At 41.9% G+C, this 18,216-nt stretch overlaps 1 protein-coding gene across 1 annotated transcript in view; it reads right to left on the bottom strand.

Moving 5' to 3' along the window:
- Positions 1-18,216, bottom strand: part of LOC124593982 (formin-like protein 14) — a 47,734-nt gene that overhangs the window by 18,363 nt on the left and 11,155 nt on the right. The window contains exon 2 of the mRNA XM_047132334.1: positions 10,522-11,108. Coding sequence (XP_046988290.1) covers positions 10,522-11,108 — 587 coding nt within the window. The remainder of the gene's footprint in view (positions 1-10,521; positions 11,109-18,216) is intronic.

Here is an 18,216-nt window from a genome sequence, read left to right as displayed (position 1 = left end):
GGAACAAAATCTTCAAAAGTTAGACACCACACTTGAACAAACACGTGAAGATTTAACTACTGAGTTACATAACATTGAATCTAAATGTCAAAAAGTCTGTAATGACGTAAAAACACAAATTTGTGAGCATTTTCAACCTATTTTTTCGCGGCATGAAAATGCATTACAGAATCACGAAGCAGCCATAAAAGAACTGCAAATTATTGTTCATGAAAATCATGAGACCTTGCAAGCTAAATTTGACTCAGTTGCATCTACCGATTCGGTTACGCAACTTGCAAAAACTCAGGATAACTTAAAGGACACAGTAGATTCGATTTCAACACAAATGGACACTCTGAAACTTGGTTCAGAAAAACACACTGAGGAAATGTGTTCATTATCAGAGAAAGTAGTTGAACTTTCGGATCAGCTAAATAATTTATCTACGAAGGTAGATGATAATCTGAATGACGCAAAACCGGTAGTCTTTAATGACACAGAACAGAGCGAACAAATTAGGAAACTGAAACAAAATCTGAATCAAATTGATACGCAACACCAAAGAGAAATCCGGGAAGTACAAGATCAGCTGACACAGGTAATACAAGAATTACGTATTTCAGAAGACACTCGCGCTCCAACACGGGAAGAGGGACTTAGAAATACGGAAAAGCCGCAAAATAATAACACAGGGCATTTCGGAAGTTATGAAAGAAATTGGCAATGTGCACCGAATTTTGAGATGGAACGGCCGACACGACCTAACAATGACCGATATGCGACTCGACGACATGATGATTTTGACTATAAGCTGTTCATTACTACACGTAAATTCAAAACATTTAAGAATTCTGGCAACGACATTCATCCACAAGCATGGCTCCATCAATTCTCTCATTGTTTTCCTCCCAACTGGTCGTTGGAACACAGATTAGAATTTATGTGTGGCTACCTAGAGAATGAACCAGCTGTAAGAATGCGATCGGTAATTCACGATTGCCACAGTGAAGGAGAATTTTACCATGCCTTCCTCTCAGCATATTGGTCTCAAGCCACACAAGACCGGGTAAAACATGGTATCATAATGATGAAACATTTCGAACAATCTGAATTCTCCAGTCTTGTGAAATATTTTGAAGACATGTTGCATAAGAATCAGTATCTTTCAAACCCATACAGCCCCTCAGAACTCATCCGCATTTGCTTAATCAAACTGCCTGAACATTTACGACATATTATTTTAGCAGGACGTTGCAAAGACGACATTGAAGCATTTCAGGGACTCTTACAAGAATTAGAAATTGACACTGACAGCCGCCGGATGCGAAAACAGGAAAACAATCACTACAGGTCACATACGTCACAATTCCGTGACGACAGAAACAATAACTGGACACGACAAGGCTATTCTTACAACGCAAATCGTGACCAAAACAGACACCACCCGTATGACAACCGTTGGCAGAGTAGTAATAATTACAGGGAAAGATCACCTCTCCGTGGTAATGACTATCACAGAGACAACCAGAGAAACAGACAATATGGGAACCAAAATAAATACTATCAAGGGAGACAAAATAACTTCAGACGCAACAGTTCAGCGCGCAGTTACGATTCCGGGAGAAATTCTCCACCACATGACCGACAAGAAAGAAACTATGGAATCTACCGACATGACGACAGACGATATGATCGTAACGACAGACCTGAATTGCATCAGAACTGGCGGGATTCAAACAGAGCTGGGCCCTCTCGGCAAGGCGAATTTGTGGAAGTTAGGCCTCCTAATCCCAATAACAACGCGCGCCAACAAAGAAACAGACAGTGACTCACACCGCAGGCAGCCGCGTGCGCCGGCTGGCTCAGAGAAAAATAACACTGACGCTAACCTTGAGCAAGATTCCAGTATTCTTTACGGACGAATACCGCATGATAATTGCATTCAAGTTGAAATTCTGCGTACTAGGAAGAGTAAAGGTTTACACCACATTTCTCATGTAAAACCATTTATTGACAGATAATCTGCCTTTTAACTTTGTCTTTGCCATAAAACGTTTCACTTCACGTTACTAGTATGCTTTAGAAACTGTTACCATGCAACAATGTTTGAAGTTAAATATCCAGCCAAGAACCATGAGAACTTATTTAAACAGAAATTACGAATGCATTGTTATAGTGAACAGACGACACAGTGTTGTATTTGTACGTTCTTGCTTGCTAGTTGCACGATTACGTAACGACTATCAGGCTTACATACATAGAACATGTACTGGTACTGCTCATGAGATTTTAATGCAATATTTTGGTTCACTTGAAAATACATTCTGGGTTTAAAGTACTTTCTGTGAGATACCAGACGACACAGTGGTTAGTTTATGTGACAACTACACGGTTTTATCACGACGCTACTAATGAGTGACAATTTACAATGTTGCTTTTGCGGTGTATCTGTTTTATATCTGCACAGTTTTCTGAATTATTCTGCAAAGTAAAACATGTTTTAGTAGTAACTTGTGTGGTATAGCAACAATGAGACAGCCTTTTTCGTGGCATAACAATGCGTTACTGCACAGTACTTTCTTCATCACGGCAATAAGCGTAATAACTAAGATATCTATACGCAAAGCATTTCACTTTTGTGTTTCATGAGGTAAGTACATTGACTTTAGCAGAACCTTGCTTACAGAGGACGATAACTACGACAGTTCCACAGAATTATCTTACAGCAAGACGCGCATTTAGCGCTACAGGACACGCATTTGAGCGATTAATCTTATACTTAAAACACTTATTTTCAAAGATTTTTTTTATTACAAAGAAAGTTTTCCGTGATACATTTCATTCCATTGCTGTAATTTGTAACACCTGAGGGTATAATTACATTTATCCTCAGGGGGGTACACGCCTACTTTGTGTACCATGTGTGTGGCAACCACAAGGAACCCTAGCTAATATGGTATTTGCTTATACAACTTTACACATCGGTACCATATTTCTCTAACACACAAATTACACAGCTATCTGATCATGTAACTGAGAGATAAACTTTTTTATTACATCAGTGACTGATGTTTACGCAATTACACAGTTGGATAACTGCACACTTATGAAATTGTATTTTGTCTGTACTTTGTGAAATGCTCATATTTTTTCGGAACCATTGTGATACTATGAGAGCTTTGAATGATATATTTGGTAAGGGAGCATGATTTTTAAAGTACGTTTGAGGCAGATGACACTTTTGACATGAGCAGAGAATTTTTTAATTATTGGAGGAAGCTACGACGATTTTGAGATTTGACTGAAGTGTTATGATGTTGTTATTACGACGACGATGTGTATTATGTTGTTGAGGAATGTTTATTATGCTACGTATTTCTCACGATGAAATATTGAAGAAGTGTCGACGAATATGTATATGTACAATGAGGTAAGGAATAATGAGTAGTGTTTAGGGACTCTTGACTTGTGAAACAGGATGTTGGAAACCAAGAAACGTACTTTAAGAGTTATGAAATGTGTGACTGTATCACAATGCTGACGAATATTTTTTTTTGGACACTTATATTTATAGGATTTTGTTTCTACAGATTTGCAAAGCTAATTCTTGACCTGTGAAATATTTTTAAATGAGACTGCAACGGTAGCAGAAACTGCTGTCGTAAATATTTCCGTACGAAAGTTAAGTGACCACCTGCACGTAATGCGTCGCGGGCACCCAGCTGTGTCAGACGCCTGGAGAAAAAGCCATTATTGCGAGCCCTTTTCAGCGGCACAGGTAGAAAAAAAAAAAGGGGACGTGGGACGTGTCAAACACCTGGAGAACAAGCCATTAGGGTGTGCCTTTCATCGCTAATGCGACACCCTCGTTACTTGAAAACATATGATTACTCGCACTTTGTGCTAATTACTGAAATGCTTATGAATTGATGGGACATATTCGTACATCTGCACACCTGATTACGACAAGCGTCTTTCTACGAGAGTTGAGAGAATATCTACTAACTTATGAAATGTCACATGACTATTGAATGATATTTTTATGCTTTGGTTTGCGTAATTGCTTATTTCATTTGATACCTGTTTTTCAGCTGTGTTGCAGCATTGCTTTTATAAAATAAAATGCATTTGCTAATGTGAACACTTTCTGTCAACAGATCTATTATATAATTATTTTATGATCCACATTCTTTAAAAAAGGAGCACTTGGAAAGGAAAGAACAATAAGAAGGAACTAGTAACTGCATTCATAATTTTCTTTTCAAGTAATTGGTAACTTTTTGGTAGAATAACTTCTTGTGGTGCACCACTTTAATTACATAGATATTAAGATGTGAATATACATTTCCCTTATCTGCATTGTTGTTTTTACTGTAATATCTTTTCTGCTTGAGCTTTGTCATGTATAGATATAAGTTTTTATTTTTTTTTATATTTGCTGCTGCTGTTTGCCAGGCATAGTGCTACTGAACTTTAATTTGTGTTACTCTGCTAAGCCAATTTTACTACTCATTGATTTTTCATGTTGCTGCACATTGGCTCATATTAGTTGTAATGTTGCATTGCTTGTTAATTTAGATTTACTGTAGCTTGCTTTGCGATTTTCCATTTTTTTTCATTGCTGTTTATATTAATTGTTTTATGTGCTGCTGCATTGCCTCGTCCCTTAGTTTAGCATCTGAGCTCAGTAGATTTAAGTTAGATTAAGAGGGGGTAGACTATAGAAGAGAATGAGTTGCGATGAATTGAAAGAAATGCATTGAGAAAACAGGTTTAGGTAGGATTTTCTTGGAAGTAAATGTTGAGGTAAGAAATGTATGAACATATAAATACAGAAAGCATGCTTAGATAGAATTTTTTTTGGTGGAAACAAAGGATGAAATAAGAAGAAAGATATATGAAGTTTTGGGTTGGACTGCAGTACCACATGTTACACTGAAAACGAACCCTGTCCTTTCCTATTGGTGTTATCCCACTATGAGTTTGTGTACCCTTGTGTATTTGTTTTCTTCCTGTCTCTGTGTAATTTCATAGAATTTTTTTCTTCTTTTAATATTAAGCTACATTCACTATGATGAGGAATACTTTTATCCTCAAATACAATTGGCATTAATAATATGTTATTTACCTTATAAATATGCTTACACATTATTTATTCTGTTTAATGCTCATGTGTGAAGTTGATGTTTCAAAAATTATTGTGATCTTTTATGTATGTACTCATGTCATAATTCCACTGATGTATATGTTAGTTCGATTCTTTTGTAAAGCCTGTACTACAGATGTTATCTGTATTATTATGTTTTTAATGATGTATTTTGTATCTTTGTTATTGTATTTTTATGTTATCAAATTGTAATTGTTACCAGTTCTTCCAATTAAGTTACATTTCACTGCACACGTTTCTGTTGGTCATAGTATATGGACAATATGTGAGAAGTAGGGACTGTTAGTGTTTGCACGTGTGTTAATAACTCAGCAAGGGACTGGATAACAGCATTGCTGGTTCTAAGGACAATTCCAAAAACTTTATGAGTGCACAAGTGGTGGTTATGGACTTGCTATATTCTCCGCAAGACTCTTCGATGGTGAATGTGCACCTGCACAATCGCAACAGATGGCTGCTGGCCATCTCTACAAGGACTACAGTGGGTCTGCACCTCTGGTGGCCCACCAATACCATTATCTCTACAAGGACTACAGTGGGTCTACATCTTTGATGATCCATCAGTACCATTATTTCTACAAGGACTGCAGTGGGTCTGCGCCTCTGGTGGCCCACCAATATCGTAATCTCTACCAGGACTACGGTGGGTCTGCTCTGTGATGACCTACCTACCAATCTTCGTCAGAACTTCGAATGGCCCTGCTGTGGGTTTGCTCTGTTGTGGCCCATTACCTGTCTGCATGTCAAGAGTCAGCACTGTCTTTCAGTTGGAAGGACAACAGCACTTCTTCAAGACTGCATGGAAATCCACTACTTCTATGTGCATTTTCTTTTACTGCTTGGACTTTGAGAAAAACTCTGCATTTTTACTGTGATGAACAATGTGGACTGTCTTTATGGACTGTGAGAAATTTTTAGCTTTTGACCAACAATGTATCAATAAGTGTGTGCATTTTATATCTTTGTTACTGTAATTGTGAAAAATTTTTGTCAAATCTGTATTGGCCAGTGCCCAACACCATTTGTAAAAATTTTTTGTGGGGAGCATGGGGGCTATGTAAGTAGGCTGTTTATGTTTTCTCTATGTAAGTAGGCTGTTTATGTTTTCTTTATGTAAGTAGGCTGTTTATGTTTTCTCTATGTAAGTAGGCTGTTTATGTTTTCTCTATGTAAGTAGGCTGTTTAGGTTTTTTATTGGTAACGCCACCTCTGTATGACAATCACTGGCTGTGCTGTGGGCAGTCTGTGTCTGCTTTGCATTGTTGTAATACTCGCCATTGTAGTGTTAGGCAGCTGGCTGTGAACAGCGCGTAGCGTTGCGCAGTTGGAGGTGAGCCGCCAGCAGTGGTGGATGTGGGGAGAGAGATGGCGGAGTTTTGTAATTTTTCATGAACTGCTATATTTATATATGATGATATCAAGGTAAATACATTGTTTGTTCTCTATTAATATCTTTCATTTGCTAACTATCCCTATCAGTAGTTAGTGCCTTCCATAGTTTGAATCTTTTATTTAGCTGGCAGTAGTGGCGCTCGCTGTATTGCAGTAGCTTGAGCAGCGAAGATTTTTGTGAGGTAAGTGATTTGTGAAAGGTATAGTTTAATGTTAGTCAGGGCCATTCTTTTGTAGGGAATTTTGAAAGTCAGATTGCGTTCCGCTAACAAAATATTGTGTGTCAGTTTAAGCACAGTCGTGTAAAATTGTTCAAAGGGGACGTTTCATATTTCAACAGCGTGCCTGTCTTCTTCATGTGCTACCTGAGACTGGTCCTTGGGTCGATCGAGTCCAGTATTTGTGCCTGGAAGGAGCTGGGCGTTCCGTCTTCGGTCCGCGCCGAATCGAGTGTTCCCTGTGTGGTCCGCGCCCGCCAGACTCGGCTTCAATGGACCCCTCCAGTCGCGGATGTTCCGACTGCCGTCCGCGCCCGTTTTGGCCGTCCCCAACTGTTGTGGACGTCATCTGAGGTGTGTCAGACCCGATCTGAGATGTTGGGTACTGTGTCTCATGACTGTTACTATGATTTCCACTTCTGTTTCGTGCTGGACGCTCCATAATCGGTCCGCGCTGTGTCGTGTGTTCCGTCAGCGGTCCGCGCCCGCCAGACGCGCCTACGTTGGCCCTCTCTGGTCACCGGTGTTGCGACCGCGTCCGCGCCCTGCCTGGCCGTCTTCTGAAGTCGAGTTCATGATCTGGGGTGTGTCAAATCTGGTCTCTAATGTCCGACACCTTGTCTCCGACTCAGCGCGGACCGGAGACGGAACGCCCAGCTCCTTCCAGGCATAAATACTGGACTCGATCGACCCAAGGACCAGTCTCTGGTAGCACCTGAAGAAGACAGCGAGGCACGCTGTTGAAATATCGTGCGAGAACGACGCGAATATCCGGCTGGATTCCCGATATCCAAGATGTCAACAGATCGCCGGGAAAGCATGAAGAATTACATTTCCATAAGTTATTTACCTTTTTCAAAATTAAAGCTTAGGTTGGTTGGTTGGTTGGGTGGGTGGGGGAGGGGACCAAACAGCGAAGTCATCGGTCCCGTCGGATTAGGGAAGAATGGGGAAGGACGACGGCGTGGCCTTTCAGAGAAACCATCCCGGCACTTTCCTGAAGCGCTTGAGGGAAATCACGGAAAACCTAAATCAGGACCGAGCGAGGTGGCGCAGTGGTTAGCACACTGGACTTGCATTCGGGAGGACGACGGTTCAATCCCGCGTCTGGCCATCCTGATTTAGGTTTTCCATGATTTCCCTAGATAGCTCCAGGCAAATGCCGCGGTGGTTCCTTTGAAAGGGCACGGCCGACTTCCTTCGCCGTCCTTTCCTAATCCGATGACACCGATGACCTTGCTGTTTGGTCTCTTTCCCCAGACAACCCAATCCTAAATGAGGATGGCCGAACGCGGGTTTGAGTGTCGTCCTCGCGAATGCGAGTCCAGTGTGCTAACTACTGCGTCACCTCGCTCGAGAATTAAAGGTTACTTTTGTATACTTACTCACTGGTCATACCGGACTCGAGAGTCCATTATTGCAGCAACGTATTTTCGCCATCTGTCCCTGTCTTGGGCTATTTCCTTCCATTCACCTTCAATACCTAGGCTCCTCAAATCAGCGTTCACATTGTCCTCCCATCTACGCCTCGGTCTCCCCACAGGGCGTTTTCCTTCTAGGTGCCCTACCAGTACTCTGCGCGCTGCCTTGCCCTCATCCATTCGAGCTACGTGACCCGCCCATCGCAGCCTACGTGATTTAATAATACTGATTATGTCAGGGCTTGAATAGATTTCGTGAACCTCTTCGTTATGCAGTTTTCGCCACTCTCCGCTAATGTCATCCCTTTTCCCTCCGAAAATTTTCCTCAAAATTTTATTTTCAAATACTCGAAACGGCTTTTCATTTTGCACAGTGAGAGACCAAGTCTCACACCCATACAGCGTAACTGGTAGAATAATAGTTTTGTATATTCTAATCTTTAAATTCCTACACAATATCCGTGATGAAAGTAATCTATTCTATGTACTGACTTGGCAGAAAATCCTAAGAAATTTTGGTCTTATGTCAAAGCGGTAGGTGGATCAAAACAAAATGTCCAGAGACTCTGTGACCAAAATGGTACTGAAACAGAGGGTGACAGATTAAAGGCCGAAATACTAAATGTCTTTTTCCAAAGCTGTTTCACAGAGGAAGGCTGCACTGTAGTTCCTTCTCTAGACTGTCGCACAGATGAAAAAATGGTAGATATGGTAATAGGCGACTGAGGGATAGAGAAATAATTAAAATCGCTCAAAAGAGGAAAGGCCGCTGGACCTGATGGGATACCAGTTCGATTTTACACAGAGTACGCGAAGGAACTTGCCCCCCTTCTTGCAGCGGTGTACCGTAGGTCTCTAGAAGAGCGTAGCGTTCCAAAGGATTGGAAAAGGGCACAGGTCATCCCCGTTTTCAAGAAGGGACGTCGAGCAGATGTGCAGAACTATAGACCTATATCTCTAACGTCGATCAGTTGTAGAATTTTGGAACACACGTTATGTTCGAGTATAATGACGTTTCTGGAGACTAGAAATCTACTCTGTAGGAATCAGCATGGGTTTCGAAAAAGACGGTCGTGTGAAACCCAGCTCGCGCTATTCGTCCACGGACTCAGAGGGCCTTAGACACGGGTTCACAGGTAGAGGCCGTGTTTCTTGACTTCCGCAAGGCGTTCGATACAGTTCCCCACAGTCGTTTAATGAACAAAGTAAGAGCATATGGACTATCAGACCAATTGTGTGACTGGATTGAAGAGTTCCTAGATAACAGAACGCAGCATGTCATTCTCAATGGAGAGAAGTCTTCCGAAGTAAGAGTGATTTCAGGTGTGCCGCAGGGGAGTGTCGTAGGACCGTTGCTATTCACAATATACATAAATGACCTTGTGGATGACATCGGAAGTTCACTGAGGCTTTTTGCAGATGATGCTGTGGTGTATCGAGAGGTTGTAACAATGGAAAACTGTACTGAAATGCAGGAGGATCTGCAGCGAATTGACGCATGGTGCAGTGAATGGCAATTGAATCTCAATGTAGACAAGTGTAATGTGCTGCGAATACATAGAAAGATAGATCCCTTATCATTTAGCTACAAAATAGCAGGTCAGCAACTGGAAGCAGTTAATTCCATAAATTATCTGGGAGCACGCATTAGGACTGATTTAAAATGGAATGATCATATAAAGTTGATCGTAGGTAAAGCAGATGCCAGACTGAGATTCATTGGAAGAATCCTAAGGAAATGCAATCCGAAAACAAAGGAAGCAGGTTACAGTACGCTTGTTCGCCCACTGCTTGAATACTGCTCAGCAGTGTGGGATCCGTACCAGGTAGGGTTGATAGAAGAGATAGAGAAGATCCAACGGAGAGCAGCGCGCTTCGTTACAGGATCATTTAGTAATCGCGAAAGCGTTACGGAGATGATAGATAAACTTCAGTGGAAGACCCTGTAGGAGAGACGCTCAGTAGCTCGGTATGGGCTTTTGTTAAAGTTTCGAGAACATACCTTCACCGAAGAGTCAAGCAATATATTGCTCCCTCCTACGTATATCTAGCGAGGAGACGATGGGGATAAAATCAGAGAGATTAGAGCCCACACAGAAGCATACCGATAATCCTTCTTTCCACGAACAATACGAGACTGGAATAGAAGGGAGAACCGATAGAGGTACTCAGGGTACCCTCCGCCACACACCGTCAGGTGGTTTGCGGAGTATGGATGTAGATGTAGAGAGAAGTAGCAAAAGTTATACTTTTGTATAACTAATTAATAAATACGCTCTGTTTTGTGCGGAAACTTTGTTACAAAAGTCATGGCTCGGTAGCATATTCTGCGGATACTCACACGTCAGGCGTAATCTTCCTAATGGGCTGCTGAGGCAGCACGACGGGTGCTGGCAGCGGCTTGGGGGTCGATCGCTCTTGCGAGAAGCGGTGGGGCGGCGCCGCGGGCAGGACAATCTCTGCCGGCTGAGGGAGGAGGGCCGGCGGGGGTGGCGGAGGCGGCAGCGGCGCCGCCGTCGTCGCGGGGGTGGCGGGCTGCCCCCTGGACTGGTGCCCGAAGCGCTGCAGCACGGGCGCCGCCTCCTCCGGCTGCTCCGGCAGTCTGAGCCTCGGTGGCGGTGGGGGCGGCGACGGAGGCGTGCGCGGTGGCGCCGACGTCGAGGTGGGCGCCCGTTGGTGCACTGCGAAGCGGTGCGGAACGTGCGCGGGCTCTGCCGGCTGGTCGGGCAGGGTTACCAGCGGAGGCGGTGGGGGCGGCGGCGGAAGCGGAGACGCGGCGCTGGGGGCGGCCGCGGGGCCCCTGGCGGTCTTGGAGACCAGCGCGCGCGCCCTGCCCCTGGCCGGCGGCTCAGTGGAGGAGGCCGGGGCACGGCGCACCACGAACAGGGGGTCCTGTGCCGCGCTGGCGTGTAGGCACGCTAACGACACCTGTGCACACGACACCAACATTACCGATTACTGTCAGTAGCTCACTTATTCGGACAGATTGGGGCCATATTCAGCCCAAATTATTGGAAGTCCGAGTATAGGCATGTTCCCAAAAATATTTATTTGTAGGTTATTAGGAATGTAAGATACAAGGGCGTGTTGAAAAGTAATGCCTCCAAACTTTTCTATGTGAAAAATCTTAAAAGCTTTTTTTAAACTAAAACTAACGTTTTTAACATTCTATATCTTCTTCATGTCTACATATTTGCAGTCCTCTTTCGCTAGAAGGCTCAGAATTGTAGCGTGTAATATGGCGGTGTCTAACGTAACTTTGTCGGTGCGTGAGAAACAGCGTGCTGTAGTGGAATTTCGAAATCAAAGAGATCGCCCACATGTGGCAATGTGAGGCTGCAGCCCAGCGCTGCGACGTCTGCAAGATGCCGGCGCCTTGTGTTCACTGTAATCGATCATCATCCGTACAGTCCCCATTTGGCCCCATCCAATTTTCATCTGTCTCCAAAGCTTAAAGCACATATTTGAGGACTTCACTTTGATAGTGACGAAGCGGTGCAAGCGGCAGTGACGTTATGGCTCCGTCAACAAAGACATTCTGTAATGACGGTGTCAACGAACTATTCTCTCGTTGGGAGCAATGTGTTCGTCCCCAGGATAACCATGTTGAGAAGATGAAGACATGAAGAATACAGATGCAGAATGTTAATAACGTTTGTTTTATTCAAAAAGCCATAAGATTTATCACATAAAAAATTCGGGGCATTACTTTTCAGTAGGCCCTCGAGCAACGTGTGTAGATGTTAAGAGGAAACCTGTATAAAATATAAAATTATATGAAATACTGTACAATATAATTTAAAAATATGTCATGTAATGATACTACAGTAAAGAACAATGGGATTAAACAAATTAAAGTTAAAATAAGCTTTCGAAGGTTACACTGAACAAGCTTAATGCACAGAGGGTTTCAAAGTATTGGCATCAAACGTCTGGGGGTGAAGACCTCTTCAGAGGGAATAACTTTTGTTACAAATTGTTCCCTGTCGCCCCCCGGCGACATTATGCGTCCTCTAGTATTGCTTGCGCCCCTCTGCGGCGTGCACACCTCTTGTGTGCCGCCTGTAATCCAGTCAGCTGCTCCTTATAAGAGGGGGGGGGGGGGGGGGGATAGGGCAGAGGCGGTAGGCCCAGCAGAATTAAAGTTCCTGATTCGCTATGAAGTATCTTCTCAGGGATACTCATTCTTAAGGTCATCGTACTGAAAATCACTCAATCAATTTACTGGGGTAGATAGTATGCAGCATACCTGGTTAGTAGACCCTGCAAGCTCGGTGAAATCTCGTCGTCCCACGGCCGGTGAATATTAAAGGACGCCTAGCATCGCTGGGATGGTTTGTCGAACATTTTGTCTCGAACAAATGTTGTTCCTATGAAATGATCTATCACCACCAGGCGTCTGATGCAAGGACTTTGAAACACCCTGTATACGCCCTACTGCAAATATGCATTACTGTATTAATCCAAAAATCTGCTCTGTACTCAAAATTTATATGTTGCAATTACTGCTCAATGGTATGTACGTTAGAAGTTATTTGCTGCTGTTATATGGATCTACAATGATATCGCCCACAGGAGCCAAAGAGTTACGACAGCGTAACGTTGATATCGTGGCAATATTTTCATATTTGCGGCTGAGACTCTTTTTGTGCGCAGTTATTTTTTCTGTTACTGGTGCATCTCTTTTAGACTAAGGCAATAGCTTTGATAGTCCGAATTAATGTAAATGAAGTCGATAAGTGTGCCCAATGACAAATTTTCCGTTCTCCAAAACAGTCTAATTCTTTTCGACGTACAGCATCTCCACTTGAACTTCACCCCACACATTTTTCTGATAGAGCTATTTTGTCGATTACGAACACCAGTCCAGTACTAGCCTTGAAATATGTTTGGCATAATTTATCTATAAATATTTCCACTGCTACGTGAAGCTCCATCATTTTTACATGAACGACGACAAATCATTGATATATGTGCCAGGTAAACACAGCATTACAAGTGGTTAACATATTTTTACTGTTAGACCGTTTTCTTTTAGCAGAAAGTATCAATTTCTATTTCAGGTTTTCTGTTTCCAAAAAAGTGGATATTAATGCCAAACTCTGTCAAACACTCTAAGTGGAAGTATCGTCGTGTATTTTACCGAGCATTCTCGTTTTATCTTTTATATGTAACAATCTATATTTACTTTTAACACTGTATTACTGTACTACACTTCAATCAGTCTCAGGACTGAAGACCACAACAAACAACAACTGTTCGGGGGTCAGTCTTGTACGCAAGCGCAACGTTTAGGAAATCTGTGTAAAATGACATTGCCTTATAATTTTCATGCAAGAAGTCTGACAACATTAGCTTCAAGTGGATCGGGTCCATCCTGCATGAACCACTGGTTTTGTAATTTAATCCCTTCTGCAAGAAGCTGAGGAACAAAATTGTTACGCAGCATGTTTACATAACGTTCACTGTTCACTGTGTGGTGTAATGCACCTTTTCATGAAATGCGTTTGGATTGTCGGAAGCGGAAAAGCGCACATTTTGTTTATTAAAAACTGCATGAAGGCGAAATGTGCCTCATTTGAAAACCAAACATTGTTCAAGAAAACGCCTTGATTGACAGCCCATTCAGCGAATGTGATTCTTCAGTGTTTCTTGTCCGTCTTTAATTTAGGCAACACTGTTACTCTGTATGGATATAAAAGCAAATCAGTTTTCAAAATTCACTGTACAGATCATCTTGAAATCCCAAGCTGTACTGCAGTTTTCCTTGTCGATTTGCCTGGCCTTGTCAGTAACGCTGCTGTGACAGCTTCGACAAACTGTGGGGAACGAACATTGGCACGGCCGTTCCCGCTTCCTCTCATGCACTGAACCATTACTGTTACTTGTTTTATAACTTCTACGTACTGTTTCAAATTATGCTGACCATCGAGTTCTAAAATGTGCACGTAACCGTCTCTGCGAAAGCACCAGTCAGTTTACCTTTGTCAGCCATCTTGGGTTGATGCATCAGCAGTGCACTTGGAAATAAAAGAAACTAATCTCCATGAGCTACTCTCACTTATGCCAATGTAACACAATGTAACAAATGATAACCTAAACAATTAATGCCAAAATAAATGTTGGGTGATTTCGTGCGCCACCCTGTGAATGTGATTGGTTCTAAGTCGCAGGATTATTTTATGAACAGAAACCAGTAGGCTGTAGTAGTACACAGTGGGTGTTCTCCAGATACATAAACAATTTTTCATATGGGCTCGACAGCATTGTAAGATTTGTCGCTGGCGGTGCTGTTTTCTACCGGGCGGAGGAGGGGTGGTATTATCGTTGGACGATCGTAAGGAACTGGAGAAGAACTTGAACAAAATTTCCACTTCGTGTAACGAAAGGAAGCTATCTTTAAATGTGGATAATAGCTGTAGCAAACAGATAGGATTAATGGTGAGCATCTTGAATACCTCACATCGTATAAGTATTTAAGGGTAACACAAGGAAGCGACATGAAACGAGGCGATCGCGAAAAACTAGTATTAGGGGAAGCGAACTGGTGGACGGCTTTTGGGAAAGTGCATCGCACGTACAAAAAAAATCGCATACAAGATGGTAGTGCGTCCAGTTCTATTGTTGCAATGTCTGGAGTTCTTATCAGGTATGTGCAACAACAGACATTGAAAGATTTCAGAGACACGTTGTTAGGTTCGTAACAGATCGGTAGAAGTCATACAGCAGTACTCGGGGAACTTAAATGGGAATCCTTGAAAGAAAGATAGCGTAGTTCTTGCCAAACCCCTTTGGTAAATTTATAGAATATGTATCCGAAGAAGAATATGCGGATATTATGATGCACTATTGTATATCTCTCGTAGTAACCATGACAGGAGAGATTAAGGTACGTACGTAATTTTCCCTTCAATGTTCGAACTGAATAGGTAGGGGAAAAAATCGATGATGTACCCTCCACCATGCGCTATACAATGGTTTCTGGAACACGGATGTAGACGTAGATATAGTAAATACATAAACTATTTACCAGACGGTCGCAGGAACACCATCATATTATTCACTGTCAGTGGTGTTGTTGACTGGATTGAAGGGAAATGCTGAACAATCCAGTGTTTATTTGATGCACTGAATGGCGGCTCTCTTGAAAATTGCACAAGTTCTAGCGTTAGAAATGACACAAACTGGGGCGAGCACCTAAAATCACTAACAGGAAAAATAAGCGGAAGGCTTAGGGTTCTAAAAAAGGGCAGTGCATTTCTTAAGAGCGCTGTTCCAGCGTAAGTAGACACTACAGCGTACAGAACAAACGTTCCTAGGATTGTTACAGTTCGTTACAGCAGCTATTGCAGTCTATTCATTTCAAAGAAAAGCTAACAACCCGACTGTATCAAAAATTGTGCAAACAAAACTAATTCAGTACTCGTGTTAACGTCTGAGCTATAGAATGTACAATATGTACCAAAATAATAAATTTACTCTTTTACTGACATCAGTGTCGTCTGAGTCCCAGCCCTAGGTTTTCTCACTTTTCCCTTGTAAGTGACCAGATGAAACTGGACTACAAAACCAAGAATATGGGAGGATCTATATGTCCTTTGCGGGTGATATTACGAATTATCTGGAAATTTAGCAAAAACTGTACGACAAACTTTTCAAACGTACAGCAGAGAGAGAAGAGGTTTCCTTACATTTTTCACATAAGTGGAGTTCATGACGAACGCAAAGCATTCCGAAAATTTTTAACACAGATTATTGAAAAAATTAGAAATTTAAATATTTTGATAAAGTAATACAGGTGTAACGGTGTGACGAAGAGGTGACTGAACTCATCAGCAAGATAGAAAAGGCCTATCAATTGGAAAACACCTTCGTAACCTGAGGTTTGTATCTGCCAAGACAGGATGTAGCATTACGCCACTAGTAAAACAGGAATATTCGTAAGCAGCCGAATCCCTGAGTTTGATTTTCGTGCATGTGAGAAATCGAAATTATGGAAAGAAAGAAACAAATATATAATGGGAAGAACACCGAGATCTTCAAAAGAGAGTGATACAAACCATAAAGTGAGCAATTAAGATCTGATTTAAAAAAACCGAACCATTAAATACAAATGCGAGGGGGTGAAGGTTGATCTTTTACGGACGTCTGTTCCGAATGAATGAAAGGAAACCTTGGAAGAGGATCTTTCATTATATATACAGGAATGAAATCGTCATGTTACAAGAAATTAGAAGTTATCTGGAAAATATTAGAATAAAGACTATAAAGTGCTAGACCGAGTGATATTCACAAAGTAAATTCTGGAATCCCTCCTGCAGAGGAAATCGAAGTAGAAAACTAGTAGCTTGATCAAAAACATGGAATTGAAGGAATTATAGGATATCGGAATAATTTTTCCCAAATCAGGGAATATGTAGGTTAAAATTATATCGAATAAGAAAGCTAAGGCAAATAAGAAGTTTATTCTATAGACAGCAGAAGCGGAAGGAACTGAAATTGGACTGATGGCAACGTAAAACAAAGTCGACAAATTGCGAGATGTGGGATATTCTGGCCGTAATGACTTTCTTTTACTGTTGCCGCGTTTCTGTTTGAAAATAGAAATGCATAAAAAAGCCATAATACTACAATTCAAAAAAAAGATTTACAAATTAAATCCAAAATCTTAACCATCCAGACATCTAAAAAAAAGGGAGTGATGCCTCTTGTTACTTTATGAGGACATAAGGACGACCCAAATAGCAGACTTTAACGTTTTTGTTAAGGTTTTTGGCAGACGTAACACGAGTCGTGGTGTACTTGTGTTGCATAAGAGAGCTTATGTTGTGTAACGATAGAGCTGCTTGGCGCCTTTTGTTGGTGCCATAGGAAACACTTTCTCTGCCTGGGAGTCGTATCGACACATTCCAGTCTATTTGTGTCTTGAGGAACGGTTCTTACTTCTGTTATCTTGTGGCGCCTTCACAATACCCTTCCTGCTGTAACCTTGGCAGGGTTACAACATGGGAAACTGAACACACATCAGCATTACAGTTTACATTACCATGACCGTTTCTGGGAGGACCGTTTCAGTCTACGCCAACTGATACCGTTGAGATAATGAAGTACTTTATAACAAGTTTCAATCGACAGCCTAAGAAAAAAGTACTTCATTTCTTTTTCTGCTTTTGTTATTTCTGAAGACGTCTGTAGTTCCGCCTTGTATTTGTCAATCATCAACACTTTTATCGACGTGATGTATCAGTTTGATTTCTTTTCTTATACACTCTTACGTATGCACTCTAATCGCCATTGCGCAGTGTGAGGCGGCGGATTTTTCTGGCCGTTTCTCATTTCCTTCAAGACTGATGCAATGGAAAAATTACCGTGTATACACCTCCATACAAGCATTAACGTCTCATATAGTGTATTTATCTGAAACAATGATTCGCTATGTTTATCGAAAAGTAATTCACAAGAAACAAGTCGCCTTCTTGTAACGATTTCCTTTAAGCTTCTCAAACATCTCTGTAAAAACCCTCATATTGACAGAACAGATTCGTTAGTTCTCCATCTTCAGACTGACTTAAGAACGAGCACAAACACTTGAGCAGTAGCTACGATGAAGAAGTTTTGCAAGCATTTTCCTCTGTATGTACTCTATAATTTCCTAGAATTCTCTCTACAAATCAAGGCCTTCCTCTACAGAGTGGCTTGGCATGTTCATTCAGATTCGTTTCCCTTCTCTGTACTACTTCTACCGCCGCGCGGGATTAGCCGAGCGGTCTTGGGCGCTGCAGTCATGGACTGTGCGGCTGATCCCGGCTGAGGTTCGAGTCCTCCCTCGGGCATGGGTGTGTGTGTTTGTTCTTAGGATAATTTAGGTTAAGTAGTGTGTAAGCTTAGGGACTGATGACCTTAGCAGTCAAGTCCCATAAGATTTCCCACACATTTGAACATTTTTTTACTACTTCTACACATTTAATCAATAAGATAGCTAGTAGAGGCTCATCATTTACACGAAATTTCTCTCTTTCTTATCCGTTAACTTGAG

This window comes from Schistocerca americana, chromosome 2 (assembly GCF_021461395.2).
Source record: "Schistocerca americana isolate TAMUIC-IGC-003095 chromosome 2, iqSchAmer2.1, whole genome shotgun sequence".
NCBI classification, from domain to species: domain Eukaryota; kingdom Metazoa; phylum Arthropoda; class Insecta; order Orthoptera; family Acrididae; genus Schistocerca; species Schistocerca americana.
The sequence above is the reverse complement of the archived record's forward strand: the minus strand, read 5'-3'. Positions and strand labels throughout refer to the sequence as shown.